General features: G+C 41.0%; 2 protein-coding genes across 2 annotated transcripts in view; one reads left to right on the top strand and one right to left on the bottom strand.

The window, feature by feature from the left end:
* The window catches only part of POLR2B (RNA polymerase II subunit B), a 52,459-nt gene extending 43,985 nt beyond the window's left edge, over positions 1-8,474 (top strand). The window contains exons 18-24 of the mRNA XM_032166746.2: positions 332-582; positions 664-753; positions 1,002-1,109; positions 1,890-2,003; positions 2,378-2,538; positions 7,519-7,714; positions 8,213-8,474. Of these exons, the coding sequence (XP_032022637.1) occupies positions 332-582; positions 664-753; positions 1,002-1,109; positions 1,890-2,003; positions 2,378-2,538; positions 7,519-7,714; positions 8,213-8,302 (1,010 nt within the window). The 3' untranslated portion in view covers positions 8,303-8,474. The remainder of the gene's footprint in view (positions 1-331; positions 583-663; positions 754-1,001; positions 1,110-1,889; positions 2,004-2,377; positions 2,539-7,518; positions 7,715-8,212) is intronic.
* The window catches only part of IGFBP7 (insulin like growth factor binding protein 7), an 89,539-nt gene continuing 71,230 nt past the window's right edge, over positions 8,388-26,696 (bottom strand). The window contains exons 2-5 of the mRNA XM_032151575.2: positions 18,037-18,146; positions 10,507-10,623; positions 9,737-9,863; positions 8,388-8,650 (exon numbers count right to left, since the gene is read on the bottom strand). Coding sequence (XP_032007466.1) covers positions 8,631-8,650; positions 9,737-9,863; positions 10,507-10,623; positions 18,037-18,146 — 374 coding nt within the window. The 3' untranslated portion in view covers positions 8,388-8,630. The remainder of the gene's footprint in view (positions 8,651-9,736; positions 9,864-10,506; positions 10,624-18,036; positions 18,147-26,696) is intronic.

Consider the following 26,696-nt stretch of genomic DNA (forward strand, 5'->3'; position numbering starts at 1 on the left):
GATGGCAGAGATATTCTTTCTCTTGTAATATAGAAATCAGAAGATGGCAAAAAAACATATCCAAAGTCACTTGATAAATGTCTGTCATGGAAGAATCTGCTTTCCCAATGCTGATTCCAATGTTCTTTTTCTTCACAGACTTTTTTTTTTTTTTTTTCCTGTGTGGACTGTGGTATTAGAGTTCAGAACAGTTTGTAATATTTGGAGTAAGGGTATGATTCATGGTATAGAGATTCCTGTGGCCTTCTCTCTGACTTGGAACTGATTCATGTATTGTGGTTTTTAATCTTTGTTGGGGATTATGTGACATTCCATGTCTATTTCCTCACAGGCATGAGGCATGCCATTTATGACAAGCTGGATGATGATGGCTTGATAGCTCCAGGGGTTCGTGTATCAGGAGATGATGTTATTATAGGCAAAACAGTCACCTTGCCTGAAAATGAAGATGAATTGGAGAGCACCAATAGACGCTATACCAAGAGAGACTGTAGCACTTTTCTCAGAACTAGCGAGACGGGCATTGTGGATCAGGTTATGGTAACTCTCAACCAGGAAGGATACAAATTTTGTAAAATAAGGGTGAGTACAACTTTGTTCATTTAGCTAGTTTTAGAAAGTAAACCAAATCCACTTAACTAACTTATTTTTATATTAATTTAGGTACGCTCTGTTAGGATTCCACAGATTGGAGACAAATTTGCTAGTCGACATGGTCAAAAGGGTACTTGTGGTATTCAGTATAGACAAGAGGTAGGTATCTTTGATCTCCCTCATGCCCAAACCAGTTTTGTTAAACATTTTTTTTTAATCAAAATTTGCTTTAACTTAAGAGCTCGAAGTTGATACAGGTTGAACTTTTTGATTTTATTGTTGAATAAGTATATGAACATACCATGTTTAAACAGAATTTGGGACATACAGTAATTCAGTTGGGAGGGGGTGTCAGTTCTAGTTTAGTACATGTATCTTTAAGTCCCTTTTAAAATTTTTCTTCATAGGATATGCCTTTCACCTGTGAAGGTATCACCCCTGATATCATCATCAATCCCCATGCCATCCCCTCTCGTATGACTATTGGTCACTTAATTGAATGCCTTCAAGGGAAGGTAAGAGATGTTCTTCAAAAATATAGATTCTAAGCTGATACTTCTTCTAAAACTCTGATAGCTGATTGCTTTCAAATTTGAGCCAGGGTACTTTGTAAAAAGCTAGTGTGAGACTTACTTTTCTGCTTTCAAATTGCTTATGATTCTGCCATTTTTTTTTGGCAATTTGCAAAGTAATGGACAAGTCAGAATTTTTGTGAGTTATACTACATTCAACTAATACTTACATATGTGGTTTTCCTTTTGACTAGGTCTTTTCTATAGATGAAGAGTTAATTTGTTGATGGAGAGTTCAATGTGAACTTAATAATTTTATAGTTCTATTATCAGCTCTACGTGCATCTTTTGGTGGAGGTTTTCTATTTTTAAGTATTCTTTTAAGGTAAAGTGGTAATAGTCTAACATATGGATAGCTTGGTTTTAGGGCATTAAAATGTCATTTTCCTTGAGCCATCTGAAGTACTTAGGAGTCTCACTCTTTTTGTACCTGATCCCATGGATCGACTTCTATTTAAATACTTATAATTGAGTTTTTCTTTTTTAAGCAAGTTTATTTGTTCTGAATGTTTTGTGTAAGATTATAAAATGAACCTTATATATCACAGCTTTCCATAACATAGATTTTGAGTTCAAAATCTGAATTTTAAAATACTTAAAGTAATACTTTCAAATTTTAAAAGTATTTAAAATTTTTTTGAATGCATTTTTATTGATATGACTTTTAGGGGGAGATAGACTGAAGCAACATTTTAGAGAGTACTTTTTTTTTTTTTTTTAAAGGTATCGGCTAACAAGGGTGAAATTGGTGATGCCACTCCATTTAATGATGCTGTTAACGTGCAGAAGATTTCTAATCTTTTATCTGATTATGGCTATCATCTCAGAGGAAATGAGGTATATTTGCTTTTATAGTAGTAATTTGTCACTTGTGTTTTTTTTGTATGTGTGTAGTTTTATTCTGAAACAATATAACCTTTTATTGAAGTATAATATGTGCACATATAGAAATGTACAGCTTGATGAATTTTCACAAAGTAAACACAGCTGCATGACTAGCACCAAGATCTAAAAATGTGAAGGTAGCGACTGAACCTTTTTCAGTCGCTACCTTTTCACTCCCACCCCAAGCTAACTACTCTCTTAATTGCTAACATTATAGATTAGTTCTGTGCTTTAATTTTTATATAAATGGAGTAACACAATGTATACACATATCTTCTTTGACGTTAATTTTTAGGTCTACACTTCAAAATCTGTGTTTGTTTTAGGTCCTGTACAATGGGTTCACCGGTCGAAAAATCACATCACAAATATTTATTGGCCCCACTTATTACCAGCGTTTGAAGCATATGGTGGATGATAAGATTCACTCTCGTGCTAGGGGACCTATTCAGATCCTCAATAGACAGCCCATGGAGGGTAGATCTCGGTAAGAACTGTATCATCATCGTTATTATTAATTAACCTTATATTATGAAAAAATGTCAACACACTAAAATGGAGATAGTGGTATAGTGAATGCCTGTGTGCCTGTTACCCCCATTTCAACAATTATCGACTGATGGCCAGTCTTGTTGCATTCATCTCTGTCCTTCTAACCTTTGATATTATCATCATGTTTTAAAGGCAGAGTCTCACTCTGTCACCCAGGCTGGAGTGCAGTGGCATGACCATGGCTCCCTGCAGCCTTGAACTGGGCACAAGCAATCCTACCTTAGCCTCCCAAGTAGCTAAATTGATATTGTCTCTTAAGTCCTTTTTTGAATTTATTGGTTGTCCTCCAACCTTTTTTTTACTACAGGCATGTGCCACTATACCTTTTAAAAAAAAGATTTTTTTTTTGTAGAGGCCAGGCACAGTGGCTCACGTCTGCAATCCCAGCACTTTGGGAGGCCAAGGCGGGTAGATCACCTGAGGTCAGGAGTCCAAGACCAGCCTGGTCAACATGGCGAAACACCGTCTCTACTAAAAATACAAAAAATCAGTTGGGCATGGTGGTACACACCTGTAATCCAGCTACTCGGGAGGCTGAGGCATGAGAATCACTTGAACCTGGGAGGTGGAGGTTGCAGTGAGCCGAGATCACACCCCTGCGTTCCAGCCTGGGTGACAGAGTGAGACTTCGTCTCAAAACAAAAAACAAAAAACATTTTGTAGAGACGGGGTCTCACTATGTTGCCCAGGCTGGACTTGAACTCATGGCCACAATCCTCTAGCCTCAGCCTTCCAAAGTGTTGGAATTACAGGTGTGAACCACTGCACCCAGCCCTCTTGATTATTTTTAAGCAAAGCCCAGACATCATATAATTTCTCCTATAAATTTTTCAGTGTATATCTTTAAAAGAATGGTTCTCAAATGTCTTGATCTCAGGAACCCAAAATGCTTTTGTTTTATGTGAGTTGTATTTATTGATATTTATCATATTAGAAGTTAAAGCTGAGATTTTAAATTTATTATTTTAAAAATGCTAATAAGCTCATTACATGTTAACATAAATAACATGTTTTGGCTGGGCGTGGTGGCTCACACCTGTAATCCCAGCTACTCGGGAACCTGAGGGAAGAATTGCTTGAACCCAGGAGGTGGAGGTTGCAGTGAGCCGAGATCGCACCACTGCATTCCAGCCTGGGCGACAGAGTGAGACTCTGTCTCGATAACAAAACAAAACAAAACAAAACACCGTGTTTAATGAAAAACATATCTATTTTCCAGATGAATTTAGTGACAAGAATAACATCGGTTTACATTTTTGCAAATCTCTCTAATGACCTGGCTTAATAGAAACAGCTGGATTCTTACATCTACTTCTGCATTCATTCCATTGTAGTATTTTTTACATTTAAGTATATGAGGAAGTTCTGATTTCATGCAAATAAGTGGTTGGAAAGAGAGGGAATATTTTGATTTTTTTTTCTGAGACAGTCTCACTCTGTCACCCAGGCTGGAGTGCAGTGGTGTGATCTTGGCTCACGGCAACCTCCGCCTCCTGCATTCAAGCAATTCTCGTGCCTCGGCCCCCCGAGTAGCTGGGATTACAGGTGTGCGCCACCATGCCCGGGTAACTTTTGTATTTTTTGTAGAGCCAGGGTTTCATCATTTTGCCCAGGCTGGTCTCAAACTGTTGGCCTCAAATGATCCCCCTGCCTTGGCCTCCCAAATTGCTGGGATTACAGGCAAAAGCCACGGCGCCCAGCCCACCCCTCCCCCTCCCCCCCTTTTTTTTTTGAGACAGTTTCATCCCTGTTGCCTAGGCTGGAGTGTGGTGGCACAATCACAGCTCACTGCAGCCTCTACTTTCCAGGCTCAGGTGATCCTCCCATCTCAGCCTCAAGTAGCTGGGACTACAGGCATGTGCCACCAAGCCCAGCTAATTTTTTATATTTTTTAGTAGAGACAGGGTTTCGCCATGTTTCCCAGCTGGTCTCAAACTCCTGAGCTCAAGTGATCCACCCGTCTGCCTTGGCCTCCCAAAGTGCTGGGATTACAGGCACGAGCCAAGGCGCCTGGCCTATGGATATTTTTTTGGTGCTACACCAAAACGATAAGTTGTAGTTTCTCAAAGATTGGTTTTGATGTAGAAACTGAAACCATATGAATGAACCTTCTGTATTTTTTATGTTTGAAGTTCATTGGTTTGTCTTGTACTTCAAATGTATCTTTTACACATGCATATTTTGTAGCATCCTAATTGGTCATTTGGAAAATATTGGTTTGCTGAGTTACGTAGATTTTCAAATGTTAACACATTTCATTATAGTAAAAAAATTGCAGACGGGTGCGGTGGCTCAAGCCTGTAATCCCAGCCAGCACTTTGGGAGGCTGAGGCGGGCGGATCACGAGGTCAGGAGATCGAGATCATCGTGTCTAACACGGTGAAACTCCGCCTCTACTAAAAATACAAAAAAATTAGCCGGGTGTGGTGGCGGGCACCTGTAGTCCCAGCTACTCAGGAGGCTGAGGCAGGAGAATGGCATGAACCTGGGAGACAGAGTGAGCAGAGATTGCACCACTGCACTCCAGCCTGGGCGACAGAGCAAGACTCTGTCTCAAAAAAGAAAAAAAAAAAATTGCATTTGTTAATATGACTACTGATGTCATTAGAAAAGCCTTTAAATATATCAGGAAGCTATCAAGCCCATAGTGGTGCATAGAAGTTTCCTAAAATTCTGATTTTTGCTTGAAGCTCACAATTTTCATCATTTTCAACAAATACTTAAAATTATTTTCCTCAGAGTAAAAGACTTATTTTTTCGTTTGCTTTCATTTCTTCTTGTTCATTTCTTTGTCTGCCAAATATCTACAACATCGTCAACTTAATTCTGAGTCTGAATTAACATCATGGGTGTTAACATGTTGATGAGTTAACATAGTTGGTGTCAGCTGGCTATTCGAGTAAAAAAGATATTCCATGATAAAAGGGACTAGTTCAGAATCATGCGAGTGCTTTTGTTCAAGACAGTCATCTTCACTATACAGCAGAAGTGCTTAGGAAGTGTTCCATTTTATTTTACTTTATTTTTTATATAGAGACTGGGTCTTACTGTGTTGCTCTGGCTGGTCTCGAACTCCTGGGCTCAATCCAGCTTCTCACCTTGGCCTCCCAAAGTGCTGGGATTATAGGTGTGAGTCATTGTACCTGGTTGAGGACTTTCATTTTTTTAAAAGTCACAGGATATGAAAGAGATGTATACTCAAGGGTCAAGGTTTAATAAAACTATTTATTTTCACTGCTTCATTAAGGACATTTTTAAGTAAAACTGGCTTTTCTCCCCTTCACTTGAGTGGAGAATATGACTGCTAGTAACATTTGGTTCTGCTATCCTGAGTTCTGCTAAGGTGCCAGCAGTTTTATTCATGTTTCCACCATCAGTGCAAGTGTAAACACAGTGAAAGAAGCAAATATATGTTGTTAGTATTACTGTTAAAAATAGCTTTGACTCTCAGGCGGTGCATAAAACACACTCTGAGAACATCTGCTCTGAAAGATTAGGACGTTAAACCTAGCCACAGGACCTCCTTAGTATTAAATATTCAGGTTTACATTTCCCTGATTATCGCATAAGTTTTTTAAAGGTTTGTTGGTTTTAATCAGTATACAGATAAGGTCCATGCTTTGCAATTGATTGATAGTGTCTCATAAGTCCTTTTTTGAATTTATTGGTTGCCTTCCAACGTTTTTTTTCCCCTTGTAATTTATTTGTTGAAGAACCTGGACTGTTTGTCCAGGGCTTGAGGCTGAATTTTGCGGTTTGCATCCCAAGTGCTGTGCATTGCTGTTTTTTGTTTGTTTGTTTGTTTTTTGTTTTTTGTAAATAGTTAGATCTTGAGGTTTGAGATTTAGGGTTTGAGTTTTTTGGCAGTAATACTTTATAGGTGGTATTCTATACTTCCAGTATCTGGTTGCCTTTCATTTTATGATTTTAGCAGCTATTACTAAAGACCTTAATTAAATAGAGATTTCAAACTGATACCATTCTATTTTTTTCTCATTCCTTCTTCAGTTTTTAGCCAGACTACTTCTAAATCTTTGTTTCCTCAACTGTTTGGTTACCTAGTGATGTAGTTCCTATAGTAGGGGCAGGAATAAATGCTCAATTCTCTTATTTACCAGTTTTCAAAATAGTGAGCTGGTTGTCTAATGATCCAGATCAGTGGTCCAAAGTCGACCAATGATTTTTTTGTTTTGGGAGAATATCATTATAAACCCATTGGTTTTATTTTGTATATTTTGGATATTAAGTATGTTAAGCCATCAGCATCTATTTGCCTGGCCATCTGAGTAATGCATTTATTTCACTTCTTGTGTTGGGGAAACCTATTATCATTTACCTGTTCTTTCCATTACTTCAGCCAACATGTATTTATGATTTCAAGGTTGATTGCCTGGGACAGTCATTCCATTGACAAGCTGCCTTATTTAGATTGTCTTTTTTAGTATTCATTTTTTTAGTATAGAGTTGAATTCTAGAAAGTTAAATGATGTCATGATGAACCTCCACTCTATGCTTTATTGTATCTTATGAGGAAAATTAAATGCTATACTTAAGAATCTAATGTATCCACTCCATTTGGGGACCTTCTTTTTTTATTTTTATTCGTTAAAAAATAGAGATGGGGTCTCGCCATGTTGCCCAGGCTCCTGGGCTCAAGAGATCCACCCAGTCCGCTTCCCAAAATGCTGGGATTACAGGGGTGAGCCACTTTGCTTAGCCCATTTGGGGACTTTCTAATGCACATCAAATAGTTGGCAGACTTCTCCTCTCCCCACCAATAGGGAGAATGCTAGGGTATCAAAATTAGAGCTTAGTTCTCCTTCTTTGCAAATATTATTCTCCACCTTTGCCATTATTTAAGGCGGTGTTTATAATAAAAAATAAGTACAAAGTAGTAATTTTTTTCTCTTAACAGTGATGGTGGCCTACGTTTTGGAGAAATGGAACGAGATTGTCAGATTGCCCATGGAGCAGCCCAGTTTTTAAGGGAAAGATTGTTTGAGGCATCAGATCCATATCAGGTTCATGTTTGCAATCTTTGTGGAATAATGGCAATTGCCAACACCAGGACCCATACATACGAATGCAGGGGCTGCCGCAATAAAACCCAGGTGTGTATAGACTTTACTGGCGGTTGATACTTGTTTAGAGGAAACTGTGTTGGTTGATTATCCAGGCAGGTTTAGTGTGGTGGAACAGATTGGCATTTTCACAATTTCGATAGCATGCTTCTGTAAGATTCCTAGTTCTAAATAAGGAGAAGATAATTCGATTTTTCTAAAAACCAGTTTAGGTTTTAGTGTGGTAATTTCTCTAAGCTATTCATCTTTTGGAAATAGTAAGACTTTGTACAAGGGATTTTAAACAGTGAGTTTTTGAAAACCTTTTAGTTGAGGTGGGTGAATATAAATTATGCCTGGCAGGATGGGTAAAATACCAAAGCCTACTAGGAGAAAGAACCACCATCAGCCGAGGTAGCAGAATGCATGTTCTCAGCTCCACTCATTTATTCATTATCTACAGTACCAGATCTTTGCTTGTTTCTGGGGTAGAGAAGTGGGGTCACTTCAGTACAATTCTGCTGATTACCATTTGTTTTTTCTTTTCAGATTTCTTTGGTGCGAATGCCTTATGCATGCAAACTATTGTTTCAAGAACTTATGTCTATGAGTATTGCACCGCGAATGATGAGTGTTTAGCTATTTTACAGGACTCAACAAGATAATTAAATATCTTGGTGTCTTGTTTCTATTGTGTGGCTTTTTAAAAATGACAAATATGTACTGTGTTGTGATAAAAAGTATTTTATTTGTTTAATGATATGCATGCTTTTCTTCTGTAAATATATAATAAATTTTTGTAGATAGTCTTGATGTGTGATCTTTATTTTGTATTTCTCTGTGTAAAACCAGTGAATATAACTAAAGTGTTAGTGGATTGGATTAAAAGAAACTTATTAGGCAAGAACAGGTAATGTAGTTATCCAAGACTACTTTTAACCATGCAGACTAATAATATTCTGGAAGTTTATAGCTCGGCACCTTCACCTGTTTAAAAAAAAAAAAGATAAACATTAGTTACATATGGGGATGTGGTTGACTTTTGAATTGTCAGGTAGTTGAATGTTTCCAAATCAATGAAGATGTTAAAATGTGGGGATAAAGGATATATGAGTAATTGTATAAATGATATGCTGGAGTGCTCTGTGGAACTCGAGTTACATGATTTTAGCTATGAAAGGCAATTTTGCTGTATTGGTTGATGCATCAAAGGTACATCTTATTATAGAACTGGAAGAGCACATTTCACAAACGAGATTCAGAGAGGTTAAAGACCTTTCCTTTGTAGTCCGGATCTCCTTCAAAAGCTAAAGTGGAGGAATAATTAGTAGCAGAGCTGAGACTCAAACGCATGGCTTGACTCTTAGCTACTGCTCTGTTTCATTGCCTGGCATTACACATTATGGCTGAAGAGAATCTGACCAAATACTTCATTATTTAATATTTCTTTTCATATCACAGCTCAGTGATCTGCACACTGGAATGGTTTGACACATGCTGATGGTAAATTTTGTTCTTTTGTCTAAGGGAAAGCCAATTCAGACATCAGTTTCATATAACTATGTAAAGCAGCACTGCTATGACACAGGATGGGTTCTTCAGAGGAAGCTTTTTGGCAGTGAAGGAAGGGGAGGCAGAACAGAACTGGGTATTTGCCAATATACTCTCCTTTCTGGCTTTTTCTTTTAAAAGCAAAAGTGAAGGGCGAGAATTGCCCACAATCATTTTCTTTTAAATGGGAATTTAATATAATAGTCACAACACAAAGGGAAAATGCCAAGTAGATAGGTAGAAAGCTATGGGAAATAGAAGCCATTCCAGACAAGTTTGATTTTGACTCTTACGTTAGATAAGGTAAAAGCATCTAAGTCATAATAACGACGTTCAGTCACCCATCCAGATAATCTTTTGGACTCTCATGCTGTACATTTTAATGGCATACTTAATGCCCTTATGGGTCCCTAACTACAGAATTTCATCAATAGCTATGTCTGATACTTTCATACTTAGTTCTGTTCTTTTTTAAGCAAATGTACTAGTCATTTTTAAATGGCCGTGAGATTTATTGTGTACCTTTTTTCACTGGTATTTCATGTAAGGCATCAACCACTGTAATTTTTGCTGATGCTGAAGCCTGTCCTTGGGAATTGGATGCATGGCACTCATATTCTCCAGCATCTTCCTTACTTAGAGGAGATACCTGTGAAAGAAAAAAGATCTAGTATTCCTCTGTGGTGGTCTTCTCTTTTGTCAGTGGTTCTAGTGAGGTCATTATTCCATAAATTTCCTAAGATGACCAGGGGATTCATAGCAAAGGTACTGCTAGAAGTAGTGCAAGTCCTGTGGTAGGAGACTTTGATAGCTACCATATTTGGTTTGCTGAGGATTCATGTGAGGAAATGTCATGGATAACTTTTGATCATACCGCATAAGTTAAAAACTGGATGAGTACACATTATCGGTTTGAGGGCAACCTTGATTAAGGGCATATGATCAAAGTATTCTCCATGAATATCAAGGGTCAAGTAAAATAAGGTATTTACTAATTGATAATCAGTTAAAACAATGCTTGGGCCACGCAGCTGCATGTAAGGATTTTGCTTTGAACTCTTAGGAAAATATTAGTTCTTGTTAATTCGTTGGTTGTTTTCAAAACATGCAATAAAGCACTTTTCCTTTAGTTTCTCTGAAAGAGGAGCAGCGACTCCATGGTAAGGCTATTCCATAGAGATGTGGAAGAGCAAGCACCTTTAGGCTGGCGGTACATCAGGCACCTTTGCCAGGTCTGCTTATGTCTAATGCTAAGAATGAAACTCTTGCCAGCTCTTGGTACTGGTACTCACCAGCACCCAGCCAGTTACTTCATGCTTTTCTGGGCCACCTCGGGTCTGAATGGCCAGATTGTCCCGGTCACCAGGCAGGAGTTCTGTCCTTTGAACTCCATAGTGACCCCTTTTTACCTGCAAAAACAAAAGGAGAGTAATACTGAGTTTTGTACACCAGATCATCTACTTGGAAGTGGCCACATCCCTACAACTGCACATAGTGTATGTCAGACTTTCTAACAGAGTAAACCCAGCATTTCACTCAACTATTTCCCTTTCCTAAATACTTCTAAAATAGAGATCCTCTTTTATTTCTCCTGCCGGTTTCCTGCTAAGTGTACATGTTTTAAACTAATGTGTTTTTCTGCATGCCTGGGGAATATACATGGTCATAATTTCCTGCCACTGGTCACCATCATTCATTCACTCATACTCTTGGAAATTCTGCTTCTCAGTGCCAGGCCTTTTGCCCGTCATGCCATGTTCAACTGATGAACTGTCACCCAGCAGTAGGTTTGATGCTTGGGACCTTGGGGCTCTTCCTGCAACAGCTTCATCAATGGAAAATAGGCTGAGACCAAAGCCAATACCATTACTTTGTTCTGAGGGCTAAGAATTAATCAAATGATTGACTGAACACCTAAGATAAAAAACGCCTATCAAAGGAGTTCGAGACCAGACTGACCAACATGACGAAACCCTGTCTCTACTAAAAACACAAAAATTAGCAGAGTGTGTTGGCGAGCACCTGTAGTCCCAGCTACTCGGGAGGCTAAGGTGGGAGAATCGCTTGAACCTGGGAGGCAGAGGTTGCAGTGAGCTATCGCGCCACTGCACTCCAGCTGACTGTTTTTTGTGTATGTCATGTCAAGATTCAGAAGAAACTCAGTTTCTTTGGTTCAAGGCCAATACTGAATGGTATCCTTTTTGCCCTCATTTTAAAAGGCAAAATGTTTATTATACAAACTCTGGAAAATATACAAAATAATGAAATTCACTTGTAGCTCCTCAATACATAGACATTTAGGAGCTGAGTTACAGAGTACAAATATTTTAAGCCTTGTGATAATGGTGAGTAAAAAAGGATATATGAATTGTTTGTTCATTCCATCCCAGACCTCCTTTAAGAGCCAACTTGACATTTATTGATAGTACCTTTGTAATTAGAAAGGATTTACAATCTCAAATAGCTAGTTTCCTTTTCATTTTCTTCTATAATAAAGCAAATCTTAATAAAGACCAGATAATAGTGTGTACATATAGACACTGTATGTATAAATATAATAAATACATGTATAAATAAATATATACACTTTATTAACTTCCCTCTCAGTGTTGCTTTTCCATGTGGATCCCACTCCTACCATGTGTTTTTGGTACTCTGCTGTTGTCTTGGCTTCACACCTACACTGTATTTTCTCAGCTTTATGATGCCAGGACTGGGACTCAGCAAACCACATGTGATCTAGGCCAACTCCTGCTCTAGAAAAAATACCTTGCTTGACTTGGAAAGCCTGGCTTTTTGCATTTTTTTTTCTGGAATTTTCCCACATTGCCACTATTAGTGAGAGAAAACCACGTAACTTAATGTCTTTCTCATAAATGCTGTGAAGACAAACATATACTCAATAGGTACCTTTTCCCTTAGTTTCCCAGGTAGCTGGCAGAAGTGGTTTATGCTAATACAGCTTTTGAAATAGTTACTTAAAAATGGGTTTTAAGAATATTTTGGTAGAAGTATTAATTTGATCCAATGTCTCAAGTAATATGTCTCTGACCTTTATTTACTGAATTTCAGAATCATATGAGTTTTATGTGTGACCAAAGCAAGAAAATAAACACTGCAGCACTGAAATACTGAATCTCAGCAACTGAGCCTCAAATCCCATAGCTCTTAGTAAGGAGCATTTTATGCCAATTAACCTGATCCACTATGGAAAGGGAAATGTATCTTGTTAAATATAATATTTAACAGAAATCACAATATATATATACGTTTTTCCCCTTCTTTTCACAGGTGTTGGCATGGCCTATTTTAATGTTATGTAATTATAAAAGGTTATACATCATGTAGAAAACATAGAAGAAAGTGCCAAGAATTTTCATATGACAAATTTTTATATGTCGAACTCTCCCTTATTCATGTAAGGGGATTCTAAGTGTTGATACGTATGTATTTTCTTTTCTTTTTTTTTTTTTTGAGACAGAGTCTCGCTCTGTCACCCAGGCTGGAGTGCAGTGGTGCGATCTCAGCTCACTGCAACCTCTGCCTCCGCCTCCGGGATTCCAGTGATTCTCCTGCCTCAGCTTCCCGAGTAGCTGGGATTACAGGCATGTGCCACCATGCCTGGCTAATTTTTGTAGTTTTAGTAGAGACGGGGTTTTGCCGTGTTGGCCAGGGTGGTCTCGAACTCCTGACCTTAAGTGATCCACCTGCCTTGGCCTCCCAAAGTGCTGGGATTACAGGCATGAGCCACTGTGCCCGGCCAATAAATATATGTTTTCTAGTTAAAATTGGAATTAAAACTAAAAAAGAGAGGTTAATATTCAGTGCGAGTAAAGATGCAGAGAAATGGCACTTCTCCATTGCTGGTGGGAGTGTGAATTACTACAATCTATTTAGAAAGTAATCTGACAATGTCTGTTAACACCGAAACGAATATTTTGACTTATTCAGGTAACTGTTGGGGAATCTATCTTACAGCAATAAAAACACTAGTATGTATGATATGTGTACTTTGATGCTTAAAGTAGGATTAAGTTGACAAAAATTTGGAAACAACAGAAAAAATACAGAACTGATTTAATAAATTATAGTATTCATACTTGGAATATTATGTAGCTGTTGAGAAGCAGACTTGGACGATGTCCATGAAGTATTTGTTGAGAAAAGCGAGTTTCAGAATAATTTACTGGTACACTATATTCTCATTTCACCGTAGGGATATATGTTTGAATATGCTTGGATATGAAAAAGAGTGTGGAAAGATACAAACCAGGGCAGTTCACATTGGTTACCTCAGGCAGGAGGAGGAGGTGGGGGGAGATTCTCAACTCTTTCTTTATACGTCTTTGGATAATTTCTGCTTATTACCATTACCTTAGAGGTCACTATTTTTGATGAAAAAATATTCTTAGAGGTCAAGGAAGCCCTAATCTGAAGAAATATTCGGGCAAGAAAAGAATTAAACAGAGAGCCTCTCAGTCTCAGAGACAAGTATTGGGAAGGTGTTTTGCTATCGCTGTGAGCATCATCTCTGATTTAAAAGGGTTAAGTCAAATATGGCTATTTCACTTCACGTTCCCATTTCAAAATATTGCCCTTGGAATCTTTCTAGGCTAGGGGTTTGCTGAAAGGTATGGGGCTTGTTAAAGCCAGCTTTCCTTACTACCAGTAAGGAAAGTAAAGACCACTCGCCAGGCTGCGCCAACCGTAAGAATTGCCACTGCAGTCTCAAGTGTCATGGAGAGAAGGCTTGTGCCATTAATTCTGTTGTTGCTAAGAATCCTTGAGCAAGAAAGACATGCTGTCTTTATTTGAACCTCAATTTCTCTTGTTTAACAAGTGAGGATTCTAATATTCTATCCAAAAAGGTGTTCTACTCTTAAATTGGATTTGAAACACACATGATAGTAAATATGTTTGTATTCTTAACAGTCTGGTTACAAGGACAGCGATGAGAAAACAAATATCCTGTTTAATTATTTAGGTCAGTGACTTCCCAAGTTTCCTTAGTTTTGACATGGCCCAAACTATTGTATATCTGGAATATACAAAAGTTTTAGGAAATGACACCTTCATAAGTGGTAAGTATGATGCCTTAACATAGGTTCTGTTCCATTTTTTATTTTTTATAAGAACATGCTGGTTGTGATCGCTACATTAGTTCCAGGACTTGCTGATGGGTCACGGTCTGCTGTGTAAGAAACATTGCTTTGGGTCATGCATGTGGCAAATTACATTATGAAGGTAGAGGAAAACCGGCAGAGCATCACAGTTGGGTTTTGCTTGTTCTGGAAAGTCTGCAGAAAAAATTGTTTCTCTCCTACTTCCTCTTCACTTCTTTCCTTCAGCACCCATCTCGTTGACTGACATAGTGGCTTTTGTTTTTGTTTTTGTTTTTTCAGAGATAGGATTTTGCTCTGTTGCCCAGGCTGGAGTGCAGTGGTGCCATCATAGCTCACTGCAGCCCCACCTGCTGGGCTCAAGTGATCCTCCCACCTTAGCCTCCCAAGTGGCTAGGGACTACAGGTGCGAGCCACCACACCGGCCTCAACTGCCTTGGTGTTTCTGACTAGCCGTGAGGACAAGCCCTCAGGGAGGCCTATTGGGATCTGCCCTGTACAGTCCTGAAAGGGAAAAGATTCCTGAGGCAGACGTATTCCTCTGGTATGTGAATACTGTAGCTGGGATTGGGTAGAGCAAGGACTGAAGAAATTATTCTTTGCCAAGATTTGCCAATAAGGTCACATGCCCCAGGACACTTGGGTGACCCTCGCTTCTCATTGTGTAAGCATCCCTAGAAAACCGTAGAGAACTGCAACGGAGCTTTTCATGGGTATTCCTCGGAACATTATTTCTCTACCTCCCCACACCCTGAGCAAACCAGCAATCTCCAAATTAGCAGTGAGGAACGCCTGCAGTTCTTGCAGGAAGGATGGAGGGGAACTCATCCACGGACTGCATTTCTGCTCTTACTCTTGCTCCGCCTTAAAAACATAATTGATTGGGGTGAAATTTTATTGCTCCTTTAAGAGAAGCTTCACTGTAAAGGATGGTATAGTAGTGTTGCCTCTGCCATCACCCCCACCTCAGGCATTTTCTGGTACCTGTTCCCAGATTTTACACAAACCAGGCGGATTCTCGCCGGTGCCAATGTCAGTGGCCATATCCCTCTGGCCGCATGGGGGAGCCAGAGGTTAGCAGGTGACCCGACCCGGGCTTGAGCCCTTCAGTGGGGTTTTCACAATGCAGCAGGGGGAAGGGAAGCCCTTTCTTTCCTCTGGGGTCTTTAAGCTGTGATAAAAATGTGAGTGGAGTTGTTATCTCCCACTGCACAGGAAGCTTTCTGAAGCAGAAGAAAATGAGACTAGTATATTGAGAGCAAAGAGCCAAGAGTTAGAGTTCTGATGGCGTGTGTACCTGGATGCAGGGGCCCTTGGGGCTGGATCCCGCCCCGCTTTTTGTTTGGCCTAGGCTAGTTTCAAACGGGCTGGTAGAACTCGCAACAGAAAGAGCCCTGACTGCGGGAGCCACGGTCCTCTTGGAGTTCTAGAAGTTGCTCCTCCCGTCACACAGTGAGCAAACAAAATAGTCAAGGGAGACTATCATCCACCTTAGAGCTCGCTGGAGAAGTAAGGCAGCTAAAAACGGATGTCTGGTTATGCCCTTTTACTTAAACTAAGTTTCTTTTTTGGTAGCATGAGTTTGATAATTTTTTTTTATTTTTTATTTTTCGTAGGATAGTTGTGAGGCTCAGCGATTCAAAATGTAGAAAAAAGGACAAAAACAACCAGGCTCACGCCTGTAATCCCAGCACTTTGGGAGGGCAAGGTGGGCGGATCACCTGAGGTCAGGAGTTCGAGACCAGCCTGACCAACATGGAGAAACCCTGTCTCTACTAAAATACAAAGTTAGCCAGGCGTGGTGGTGGGTGCCTGTAATCCCAACTACTTGAGAGGCTGAGGCAGGAGAATCACTTGAACCCAGGAGGCGGAGGTTGCGGTGAGCTGAGATCATACCATTGCACTCCAGCCTGGGTAACAAGAGTGAAACTATGTCTCAAAAAAAAAAAAAAAAAAAAGACAAAAACCTAAGTGTATGGTATAATTGTGAGGTGTTAGTTGATGGCAAATAAATATTTTCTTTTCCCTTCTCCATACATGCTGAGATGACGTTGTCCTTCAAATATGAAGATAATTATACAAGATAATGCCACTTGAAGGGAATAATTTCGAGGAACAGTGGCTAATGTCTACTGAGTGCTAACTGTGTATCAAGTGATTTTTACCTGCATTACTTTATTTAATCTTTAAGATAATTACATGCTACTTTTCTAATGTAGAGAAGGGAGCTAAGGCTAACAGCAGTGGTTTTCAGTCCGGGGCAATTCCCCAGCCCCACACCCTTAGGGGACATTTGGCAATATCTGAAGATGCTTTTAATTCTCACGACAGGGGGGATGGGGGATGCTACTGTCATATAGTGGGTGGAGGCTGGGGATGCTGCTAAACATCTTCCAAAGTACGGGCAGCCCTCACAACAAAGAATTATCTGGCCCTAAATGTCAATAGTGCTGAGGCTGAGAAACCCTGGCTTGCAGAGAACTCAGCCACCCTGGCTAAGGAATTCACACTCTTTTCTTTTCTTTTCTTTTTTTTTTTTTGTTCTTTTGAGACAGGCTAGAGTGCAGTGGGGCAATCACAGCTCACTGCAGCCTCGATCTCCTGGCTCAAGGGGTTTTTCCACCTTAGTCTCCTGAGTAGCTGGGGCCACAGGTATGCCTCACCATGCCCAGCTAATTAAAAAAAAATTATTTGTAAGAACGAAGTCTCACAGTGTTGGTCAGGCTGGTCTCAAACTCCAGGACTCGAGTGATCCTCCTGCCTCAGCCTCCCAAAGTGCTGGGATTACAGGCATGTGCTACTGCACCCAGCCTCACACTTTCTTTTTCTTTTTTCCATTTGGGAAGTCATTTCAAACCTGATTTATTAAAAGGATATCATGCTTTTTCCACTTGGGGCCAGCAGTTAGCAAAATTCAGAAAGGAGAAAATTTTTTCTTTGATATTCCTCCTCTTGTTCCTTTTTAATGCTCTGTTCTGGAGTGGTCTCCTCTGTCCCTAACTTATGGTTCTACAGCCTTGGTACTTAGAAGAATAGATCCCACCTCACTCCTTCTATCCTACTTCCAAGTGCCCTTAAAATGTACTCATCCATCTCCCAGCACTTAGGGAATCTGAAAAAATAATCCTTGCTCATAGGAGAAGGCTACAGGGCTTTATGTCCTTTTACCTTCTTAGCCGAGCCTCCCAGTAAAACAATAATAATGCCTCCAAGCAGACAGGATCTAAATTATCAGCTAAATGTTCAGTCTTAAATGAGGAGACTGATGCCATCACAAACAGCTTGGTGGGGGCTTGGAGGTGGTATTTTGGGACAGAAAGAGAGAAACGTACACTTTTAACCCCTATGCTATACCGTCTCCCCTGAGGGCGCACACACAGACACACGCACTTTCACTCACACCCACATATGCACACACATACACACACCACAGGTGCACACACACCCCGAAGCTGGGTTGAGGTGTTCAGCATTATTGTTCTTCCAGTTTCTCAGTTTCTAGGATGCTGCTAACAAAAGCATGGCAAGGACTGGTTTTTGTTCCATGAATCCAGCGGGGGGCCTGTATGACTGCCCTAAGGCTTCACCTTGCAGGAGCCACAGGCAACAAAGCAGGCTGAGGATTTAACGTTTTACCATCCTTGTGCAGTGCAAGAGAAGCTTGTCAGCCTAGGACATCTTCTTGAAATCTGTGCCACTGACCTTGTTCCAGATGAGGACAGGTGTCGGGATTCCGATGACCTCACAGCTCAAGTACACCTGGGCACCAGTGACATTCCAGATGTCCTTGGGGGGCGTCACTATGGAAGGACCTGCAGGAGAGGGCACAAAGCCAAAGTCATCTTTTAAACAGCACTTCACATGAGTCAGCGTCTTAGGGAGAAAATAATAATTGTGTTTATGAGGCCTTCCGCTTGGTGGATTATCTGAAGCAAATTTCGAAGACCACACTGGCTTCCTTCTGCTACCAACATGATTCTAAGGTCCACTTTGGAAATGTATAAATCTAAACAAACAAAAACAATTAGGAAGAAAAATTTGTTATTAAAATTTTCTTCTTCCCCAGACCATGCTTAAATGAGTGCTAATTTACCAGCTGTTTTTTATTATCTGGGACTTTTCCAGTAATAATAAAATTTTAGTTCCAAAATGTTCAATGTTTTTCTTCTTTTGTTTACCGCTATTTCTATTTTGGGTTGGAAAGGCAACAAGCAGCCGCTCTGTGGGTAATGAAGAAAAAAAACCTAAGAGAATATTTGAAAATATGCTAAGCACCCAGACAAGATGGAAGTCTCTGCCTCAAGAAGCTTAGGATCTAAGATTGAAAAGGGTGATGAGGCAGGGAAGAAAAGAAACATGTGGAGTGCTGTGTGCCTTAGGGGATTGGAAGGGACATCTTTATTTTTAATTTGATTTCATTATTATTATTTTTTGATACAGACCCTCATTCTGCCACCCAGGCTGGAGTGCAGTGGCTTGATCATAGCTCACTGCAGCCTCAAACTCCTGGTCTCCAGCGATCCTCCCACCCCAGCCTCCAGGGTAGCTGGGACTATAGGTGTGCACCACCATGTCAGTTAATTTTTATTTTTTTTTTGTAGAGACGGGGTCTTGCTATGTTGTCCAGGCTGGTCCCGAATTCCTGGCTTCAAATAATTCTCCTGCCTCAGCCTCCCCAAATGCTGGGATTACAGGTGTGAGCCCCCACGCCTGGCCAGGAGGCACCTTTGAACAGAAGAGGCCTGGGTGTCGAGGAAAGTGGTACAAGAGTCCTTCTTCCAGTGTGGTCAGGAGAGGCAGCTGGTAAGAAGGAAGAAGACTGACTGATCTATTGGGCGTGACCAGGGTCCCCAAGGAGAGGGCCCTTTCCCAGGGTTGTCAGTGTCCAGGTCCCTGGCAGGAGGCATTGACAAGTGGGGGGCACCCTCAAGCCACTGCCTAAATAGAGTCAGCAGGTATGGGACCACTGAGGGAGGGCAGAGTGACGCTTCTCCATTCCCCCAATTAGGGAACACCCCCCCCACCTTCTGTATCATGGCACCCTCTGGAGAAGGTCCCTACTCAGAGTCAACACAAACCGTGTGTATCCTTTTTGCTATGAAAGTAGTATGACTCTCTGGTCCTGGTTAGCTAACTATGGCCCGTGGGCCAAATCTGGCCTGCCATCTGTTTTTGCATGGCCTGTGAGCTAAGAATGGTGTTTGGATTTTTATTTTTTTAAATTAAGAAACATTTTATTTTTTGAGACAGGATCTTACCCTGTTGCTCAGGCTGGAGTGCAGTGGCATGATCTTGGCTCACCACAACCTCCGCCTCCTGGGTCAAGCTCAAGCGATTCCCATGCCTTAGCTTCCCAAGAAGCTGGGACTACAAGTGCATGCCCAGCTAATTTTTGTATTTTCAGTAGAATCAGGGTTTTGCCATGTTGGCCAGGCTGGTCTTGAACCCCTGAGCTCAAGCGATCCCCCCACCTCGGCCTCCCAAAGTGTTGGGATTACAGGCGTGAACCACTGTGCCCAGCCTGCATTTTTAAATGGTTTAAAAAAAAATTAAAAGATGGATATTTCACGACGTGTGAAAATTGTAAGGAAATGTCCATAAAATAAAGTTCTGTTGGAACACAGCCACACTTATTTGTTTCCTGCTGTCTCTGGCTGCTAGAGCAGTTGTGGCTGAGACTGTATGGCCTAAAATATTTACTGTCACTGGCCTTTTATAAAGAAATTTGCTGATTCCTGCTCTAATCAACTGAGGGAGACTGATGCCTAAATAAGACATTATGGGAAAGTCTCAGGACTTCGATCCTTTACACATTTTCCAGAGCTGATGCAAGTAACCCCCCTGGGTGATTTCTGGTTTGGCTCTGAAACACAGCACTGCGGAAGCCAGCACATGCCGAGAGCGGGTGCGTGCTGCCTGCGCCTGTGCCCCGACGGCCTGGCTTCCTGGCATCTGCAGTAGAGATGTGCACACCTATTTTTGATTTACTGGTAATTAGTATGTCACTTCTGCTAATTCTGAATGCCAGGGTTCAGCCACCAGGGACCTTCAGAAAGACTTGGGACTGTCTGCAGAGGAGGGTCATGGAGCTGGCAGCCTGGGTTCCTCATGTGGGGCAGTGTGAGACTCCAGAACCTAACCTGGCCCTTATTCCATGCTTAGCATGGTTTCTTGAATGAATAATGATCCCTTCTGAATTTTAAATCTCTGTGGACTTGGGTCTCCTATCCTAGCACAGTAGCAAAGTGCAGGGTCATCTGGCATCAGAGTACTGGGAAAGGGACAAACTCCCCTTTAGGACTGGAAAGTTTTCTGGCATAATCAGCATTCAAAGGACATGAAGTTTCCCCTTCTGCAGCAGGCTATTTCCAGCACAATATTAATTTCGTGAAACAGAAAGGAAATGACCCCAGTGTGCAAGATTTTCCCACTCGTCTAAAGCATTAGAAGCTGATGTTTTTTAATCTCAAGGGATATTTTTATTTTTGTAGGAATGTGCAAAACAATCAAAAGTTTGGAAACCTCTAAATACATTTCGTGCTTCCTTCCCTCCAAACCATAGGTCTGAATAGGAAGCATATATCCTGGCCAGGGGGCTTGGCTCTTCTGCTGCAAACATGAATGTGGTGAGCACAGTGGTGCAGTATTTACGTTTCTGCCTCTGTCTCAGACATTTCCTAGTCTGGATGCAGCAATACAGAACCCTGCAAAGGGCTGGGCCTCACCCTATCCCAGGCTTCCTCTAGGGCTATGGGACCCCAAGGGCTTGGACACCACAGAGCCGGATCTGGCTGGGCTTTGAACTGCCTTCGCCCACCTCTCTGATGGCCCTCACGCTGCTCTGTTCTCCTTCCCACACACAGACTTGGCAGGAAGACTTCAAAGCTCAGGGGATCTCAAAGGATTGTTCTGAGAAGAACATACCAGTGTTCAGAGATTTGAGGGGGAGCTCGGGAACAAAGCTGCTTCTCTCATATCCAAACCACACAAGGAATGCAAGATAATTTTATCGTGAGGATCTGACGGCCTCAGCCCTGCCAAAACCTACTTACTTTAACCTGTGTCCATCTCCCTGTTGCCAGTACAGGTAGCAGGGTCATCAGTCTTGGGCAGGGGGCAGATTCTGGAGTGCTAATGGGCAAGTTCCAGCCTGATTTTCTGCCAGAGATCTTGAAGACATGCTATGGATTTTTCCCATGGGATTTTAAAACAGATGTTCTTAGTTTTAGTATAGCCCAATTTATCAAGTTTTCTTTTCTGTGGTTAGTGCTTTTCGTGTCCTGTTTAAGAAAATTTTTGCCTAGCCCAAGGCTATGAAGATCTCCTGTTTTCTTCTACAAGCTTTATGGTTTTACTTTTCACATTTAAGTTTTTGCTCCATCTTGAATTAATTTTTGTGTGTGCTATGAGGCAGAGGTCAAGTTTCATTTTTCCTCCCCTAAAAGGACATCCAATTGCTTCAGCACCATTTGTTGAGAAGATTTTCTTTTTCCTAATGAATCATAATAATGTCTTTGTGGAAATCTGTAAGACCCACTGTATATGTGTGGGTCTATTTCTGGACTCTCTATTCTTTTCCACTGGTCTATGTGTCTATCTTTGCACCAATAACTATGGCATAATTTAGAAATTAATTGTACTAAAATTGAACCACTAAATGGAGGGCAGATCTAATATATCTGTTTTCCCCCAATCCTCTTACTATTCCAAGAAGCAGAACACTCTAGGACAAGCAAGGATTCTCTTTTTATTTTTATTTTTGTAGAGACAGAGTCTTGCTATGTTGACCAGGCTGGTCACAAACTCCTGGGCTCAAGCAATCCTCTTACTTCAGCCTCCCAAAGTGCTGGGATTACGGGGGTTAGCAACAGTGCCCAGCCATGAATTCTTTAAAAATACCTGAACCCAGGAAGACTTTGAATGACGGCCATCGTCAGGGGATTCAATATTAGGACAAATCATAGCACGGGTTCCTCTTTCTCTCTCCCAATGCTTGGAATCCCTTAGGTAAATGGGCTGAGTCAACATTTGGATTATTCTAAGAATGTAGGTGATTTTGTCAATCCTGACACCAGGCTATGCCTAGAATTCTACAAGACTTCCATACTGCAAAAATCTGTAATATACACTGACTCCTGTTGGGGTGGAGTGGAAGGGCAGAGGAGGGGCTGTTAGGACCAGTTTGCTGCACAACGTTTACAAAAACCCTTGGCTATTTCAAATATCCTTGAACAAATGCTGGGTTTACTAACACAATGAAAAGTTTAACAAACAATATGTAAACTGGAAAGTGCTAAGAAATAAGGCTACAGAACAGCCTTTTGGTTTTGAGACGCAGTCTCTTGCAAAGGAAAGTCACATCGATAAATTATTAGTGTAATATTCAAGGGACCAACAGACCTCTTAGAGTAGGTGGAGGCGGGTTGGCCTCCACTTGACTTCCTGTGTTGGAAGAATCTGTAGGGATTCAACATTCTTCCCAGTACTTTGTTCAGAGCTGATACCCAGTAGGATACCTATTTACTAAGCTCTGATTGGTTCTTTACCACTTACCTGGTCTGGAAATTCCCCCAGAATACGCAGAGGGAACAGAAAAACTCCTTTTTTTTTTGATGGAGTTTTGCTCTTGTTGCCCAGGGTGCAATGGTGTGATCTCGGCTCACTGCAACCTCCGCCTCCTGGGTTCAAGCGATCCTCCTGCCTCAGCCTCCCAAGTAGCTGGAATTACAGCTCGCTACCATGCCTGGCTAATTTTTGTATTTTTAGTAGAGATGGGGTTTCGCCATGTTGGCCAGGCTGGTCTTGAACCCCTGACCTCAGGTGATCCGCCCACCTTGGTCTCCCAAAGTGCTGGGATTACAGGCGTGAGCCACTGCACCCGATCAGAAAACTCTTGATAAAAGCAAATTACAGAAGTTTTAGAGAAAGGTAAATGAAGATACATGGTGAGAAAGAATAAGCAAGCGACTTAATGGTGACACACAGGGACACCAAGAGGTTAAGTCTTGTATAGAAGAGAAGAGATGCTGAAAATGTTTTTGGTGGATATAATGCCATCCCCAACAATGCTGCACTCTCCTCCCTAACTCTCAAGAACCATCATCCCACATATTCCATTGATAAGCAATTTCACTGCCAACAATCATCTTGAATTGCAGATCTGTCCTGCAATTCAATCCCTGACAGTTCTGTTCTATCTCAGGAGAGCACTCTACTCAATGACTCTGTACCAAATAACTTCTAATTCTTTCCACTCTACCTTTCTTCCAAGAAGGCCAAGGCAGATCCAGAATTTATTTCTGTTTTTAAGAATAAAGAAATTTTTAGGTCACTCTGAGCTAATTTTCTAATACAGAAAGCTCAAAATCAGTCCTCAAGGCCAGGCCAAGGGTAATAACAACATTATCATCTAACTCTTACTCAGTGTTTGGATACCATTTAAAACAGGTCACAGAATTCTTAAATGTATAGGGACAAACATCAGGATAGATCCAATTATTTATTTATCCTTGCCCTTGTTCCATTAGGAGCTCCAGACTGCTCAAACATCTGTCTAGCAAACATCCTGTTCATAGAATAAATGACTGTGTGCTGCCTCCCTCTGCCCTGTACCCATGCTCGGCAACTCCAGAAAGCAACCAAGTCATCTGCAGTGCTGCCTGTTGTAAAGAGATGTCCACCCGAGGTGGACTGCCCACATTTTTCTATCCAGATGACTGTACCCAAACCAGGCTACCCCATTTTCCTTTTACCTTACACACTCAATTAATTCTCATTCAATCTCTTTAGATCCTTCTCAACCCTCTAAATTCATTTGTTTGCCTTCCCTATTTTTTATAACTCTTGCTCAGTAACTTTAGAGCCTCTCTTCTTTTTGAACATTCCTTGAAGGGAAAGAAGAAGAAGAAAGAAGGGAGGGAGGATGATATGGTTTGACTGTGTCCCCACCCAAATCCCGAATTGTAGCCCCCATAATTCCCACGTGTCTTGGGTTGAGGGGGACCTGGTGGAAGGTAATTGAATCATGGGGACAGGTTTTTCCTGTGCTGCTCTTGTAATAGCAACTAAGTCTCATGAGACCTGATGGTTTTATAAAGGGCAGTTCGCCTGCACATGCTGTCTTGCCTGCTGCCATGTAAGATGTGACTTTGCTCCTCCTTTGTCTTCCACCATGATTGTGAGGCCTCCCCAGCCTCGTGAAGCTGTGAGTCCATTAAACCTCTTTTTCTTATAAGTTACTCAGTCTCGGGTATGTATTTATTAGCAGCATAAAAACAGACTAATACAGAGGAGGTGAAGGAGAAAGAGAAGAAAGAAAAAATGAAGAAAGACAGCCAGATCCTGAAGGAAGTTATAGCAAGGAAGAAGAAAGTTCTAAGCTTGGAAGAAAACAAAAATTCACTACTATGAAATATATCCTTGGAACAAAATTACATTTGTACTCCATAAGTTTATGCAAATAAAAAATAAACATTAAAAATAAAGTAAACTAAAATTCAATTTAATGAATCAGATCACCTTAAAAGTACTTAGAAGTCTCCTGCAGAATCTCCACCTAAGTCTGTATACTCCTCCTTTGTCACATTTTTTCTTTTTAGAGACTGGGTCTTCTCTGTTACTCAGGCTGGAGCACAGTGGCACGAACATGGCTCACTGCAGCCTCAATCTCCTGGGCCCCAAAATCCTCCCACCTCAGCTTCCCAAATAGCTAGGACTGCAGGTGTGTGCTACCACACCGGGCTAAATTTTGTGTTTTTTGTAGATATGGGGTCTTGCCATGTTGGCCAGGCTGGTCTTGAACTCCTGAGCTTAGGCAACGTGCCTGCCTCGCCCTCTCAAAGTGCTGGGATTATAGGTGTGAGACACCATGCCTGGCTTCTCCTTTGCCCCAACCCCCGCCTTTTTTTTTGAGACAGAGTCTTGCTCTGTCGCCCAGGCTGGAGTGCAGTGGTGCAATCTCGGCTCACTGCAAGCTCCTCATCCTGGGTTCATGCCATTCTCCTGCCTCAGCCTCCCAAATAGCTGGGACAACAGGCATCCACCACCACGCCTGGCTAACTTTTTGTATTTTTAGTAGAGACGGGGTGACCGTGTTAGCCAGGATGGTCTCGATCTCTTGACCTCGTGATCCACCTGCCTCGGCCTCCCAAAGTACTGGGATTACAGGCGTGAGCCCCAGCGCCCGGCCTCCTTTGCCACTTTTAATTAAGTTCTAGACAAAGGACTCACAGACTACCATATTATTTTAAGAATATTTGATTATAATCTAGAAATAGGTATGTTCTGAAAAAGTACCACTGATACAGAAAAGGTAGTTTTATAGATGGATGGTTTTAAATTTGGAGTATTATGAGTTGGTTCAGAAGAATTTAAGAAGGGTAGTTCTCACAAAACACACAAATATCATGAGGAAAAGTCTTTGACATGAAATTAATTTTGAATTTGACCAGCAATTCATTCCAGCTGATTTTATATAAAGTCTTAGTAGTGAGGACAGAGTTAAAATATGTTATCCTATAAAAAGCACAGCAGGAACAATATTAAAGAAGTATGTGAACAATTTCCTAGTCCCTTACAGAGCACAAAGCACTCCTCAGCCATGACCTGAGATGTCCTCATGATGTTACTATTTAAAAAAAAAGACAAAAGCATTCTTGGGGACAGAACACTTGGCTCTGAATCCTTGCCTACAATTTATAGCCAAAAGACCTTGGACAAGACACTTAACCACTTTTACAAGACCAAGAAACTAGGAAGTGTCTAAGAATATCCTCTTTGGGTTTGGAAGTAAGTGAACCTATCAAGAATGTGTCCTGGAGCTGGGTCATACGGCATCTTTGACATCTATGAAGTTCTGAAGTCCCACTGTCTGGGTCTGGAGTGCTCATTCTCTGCAAATCAGTTCAATGCATTTCCTCACTTACCTAAACACAATGTATGTGACTCATAACATGGTTCACTTCCTCAGGGATTAAAAAAATAGAGCTTATAAAGGTATCACCCTTTACCTAGTTAGCCAATTTTTTTCATCTGAAAGAGCTGTGTAGAAGATATGAGGAGAAGTCATGTTCGAAAGCTAAATATACTTGAATTAAGCCTGGGAAATGGTCAAAAGTCAAATTACCCCCAATAATCAATTTCTGTCCTCCAATATCATATTGAACTACATATTTTTTTGCTTCGTTGCTTTCTCATTTCCCCATCATCTCTTCCATTTTTACCAATTCAGTCTTCTATGTCATTTCTACCCAAACTCACTCTCTGCTCCCAGCAGTCCTGCTCACCCACCATTACATGTTCATTACCCCTTCCAGCACCTTCGCTTATGCTGATGCCCTTGCCTACTTGGAATATCTTCCTGT

The sequence above is a fragment of the Hylobates moloch genome, unplaced genomic scaffold (assembly GCF_009828535.3).
Source record: "Hylobates moloch isolate HMO894 unplaced genomic scaffold, HMol_V3 SCAFFOLD_2, whole genome shotgun sequence".
NCBI lineage: Eukaryota > Metazoa > Chordata > Mammalia > Primates > Hylobatidae > Hylobates > Hylobates moloch.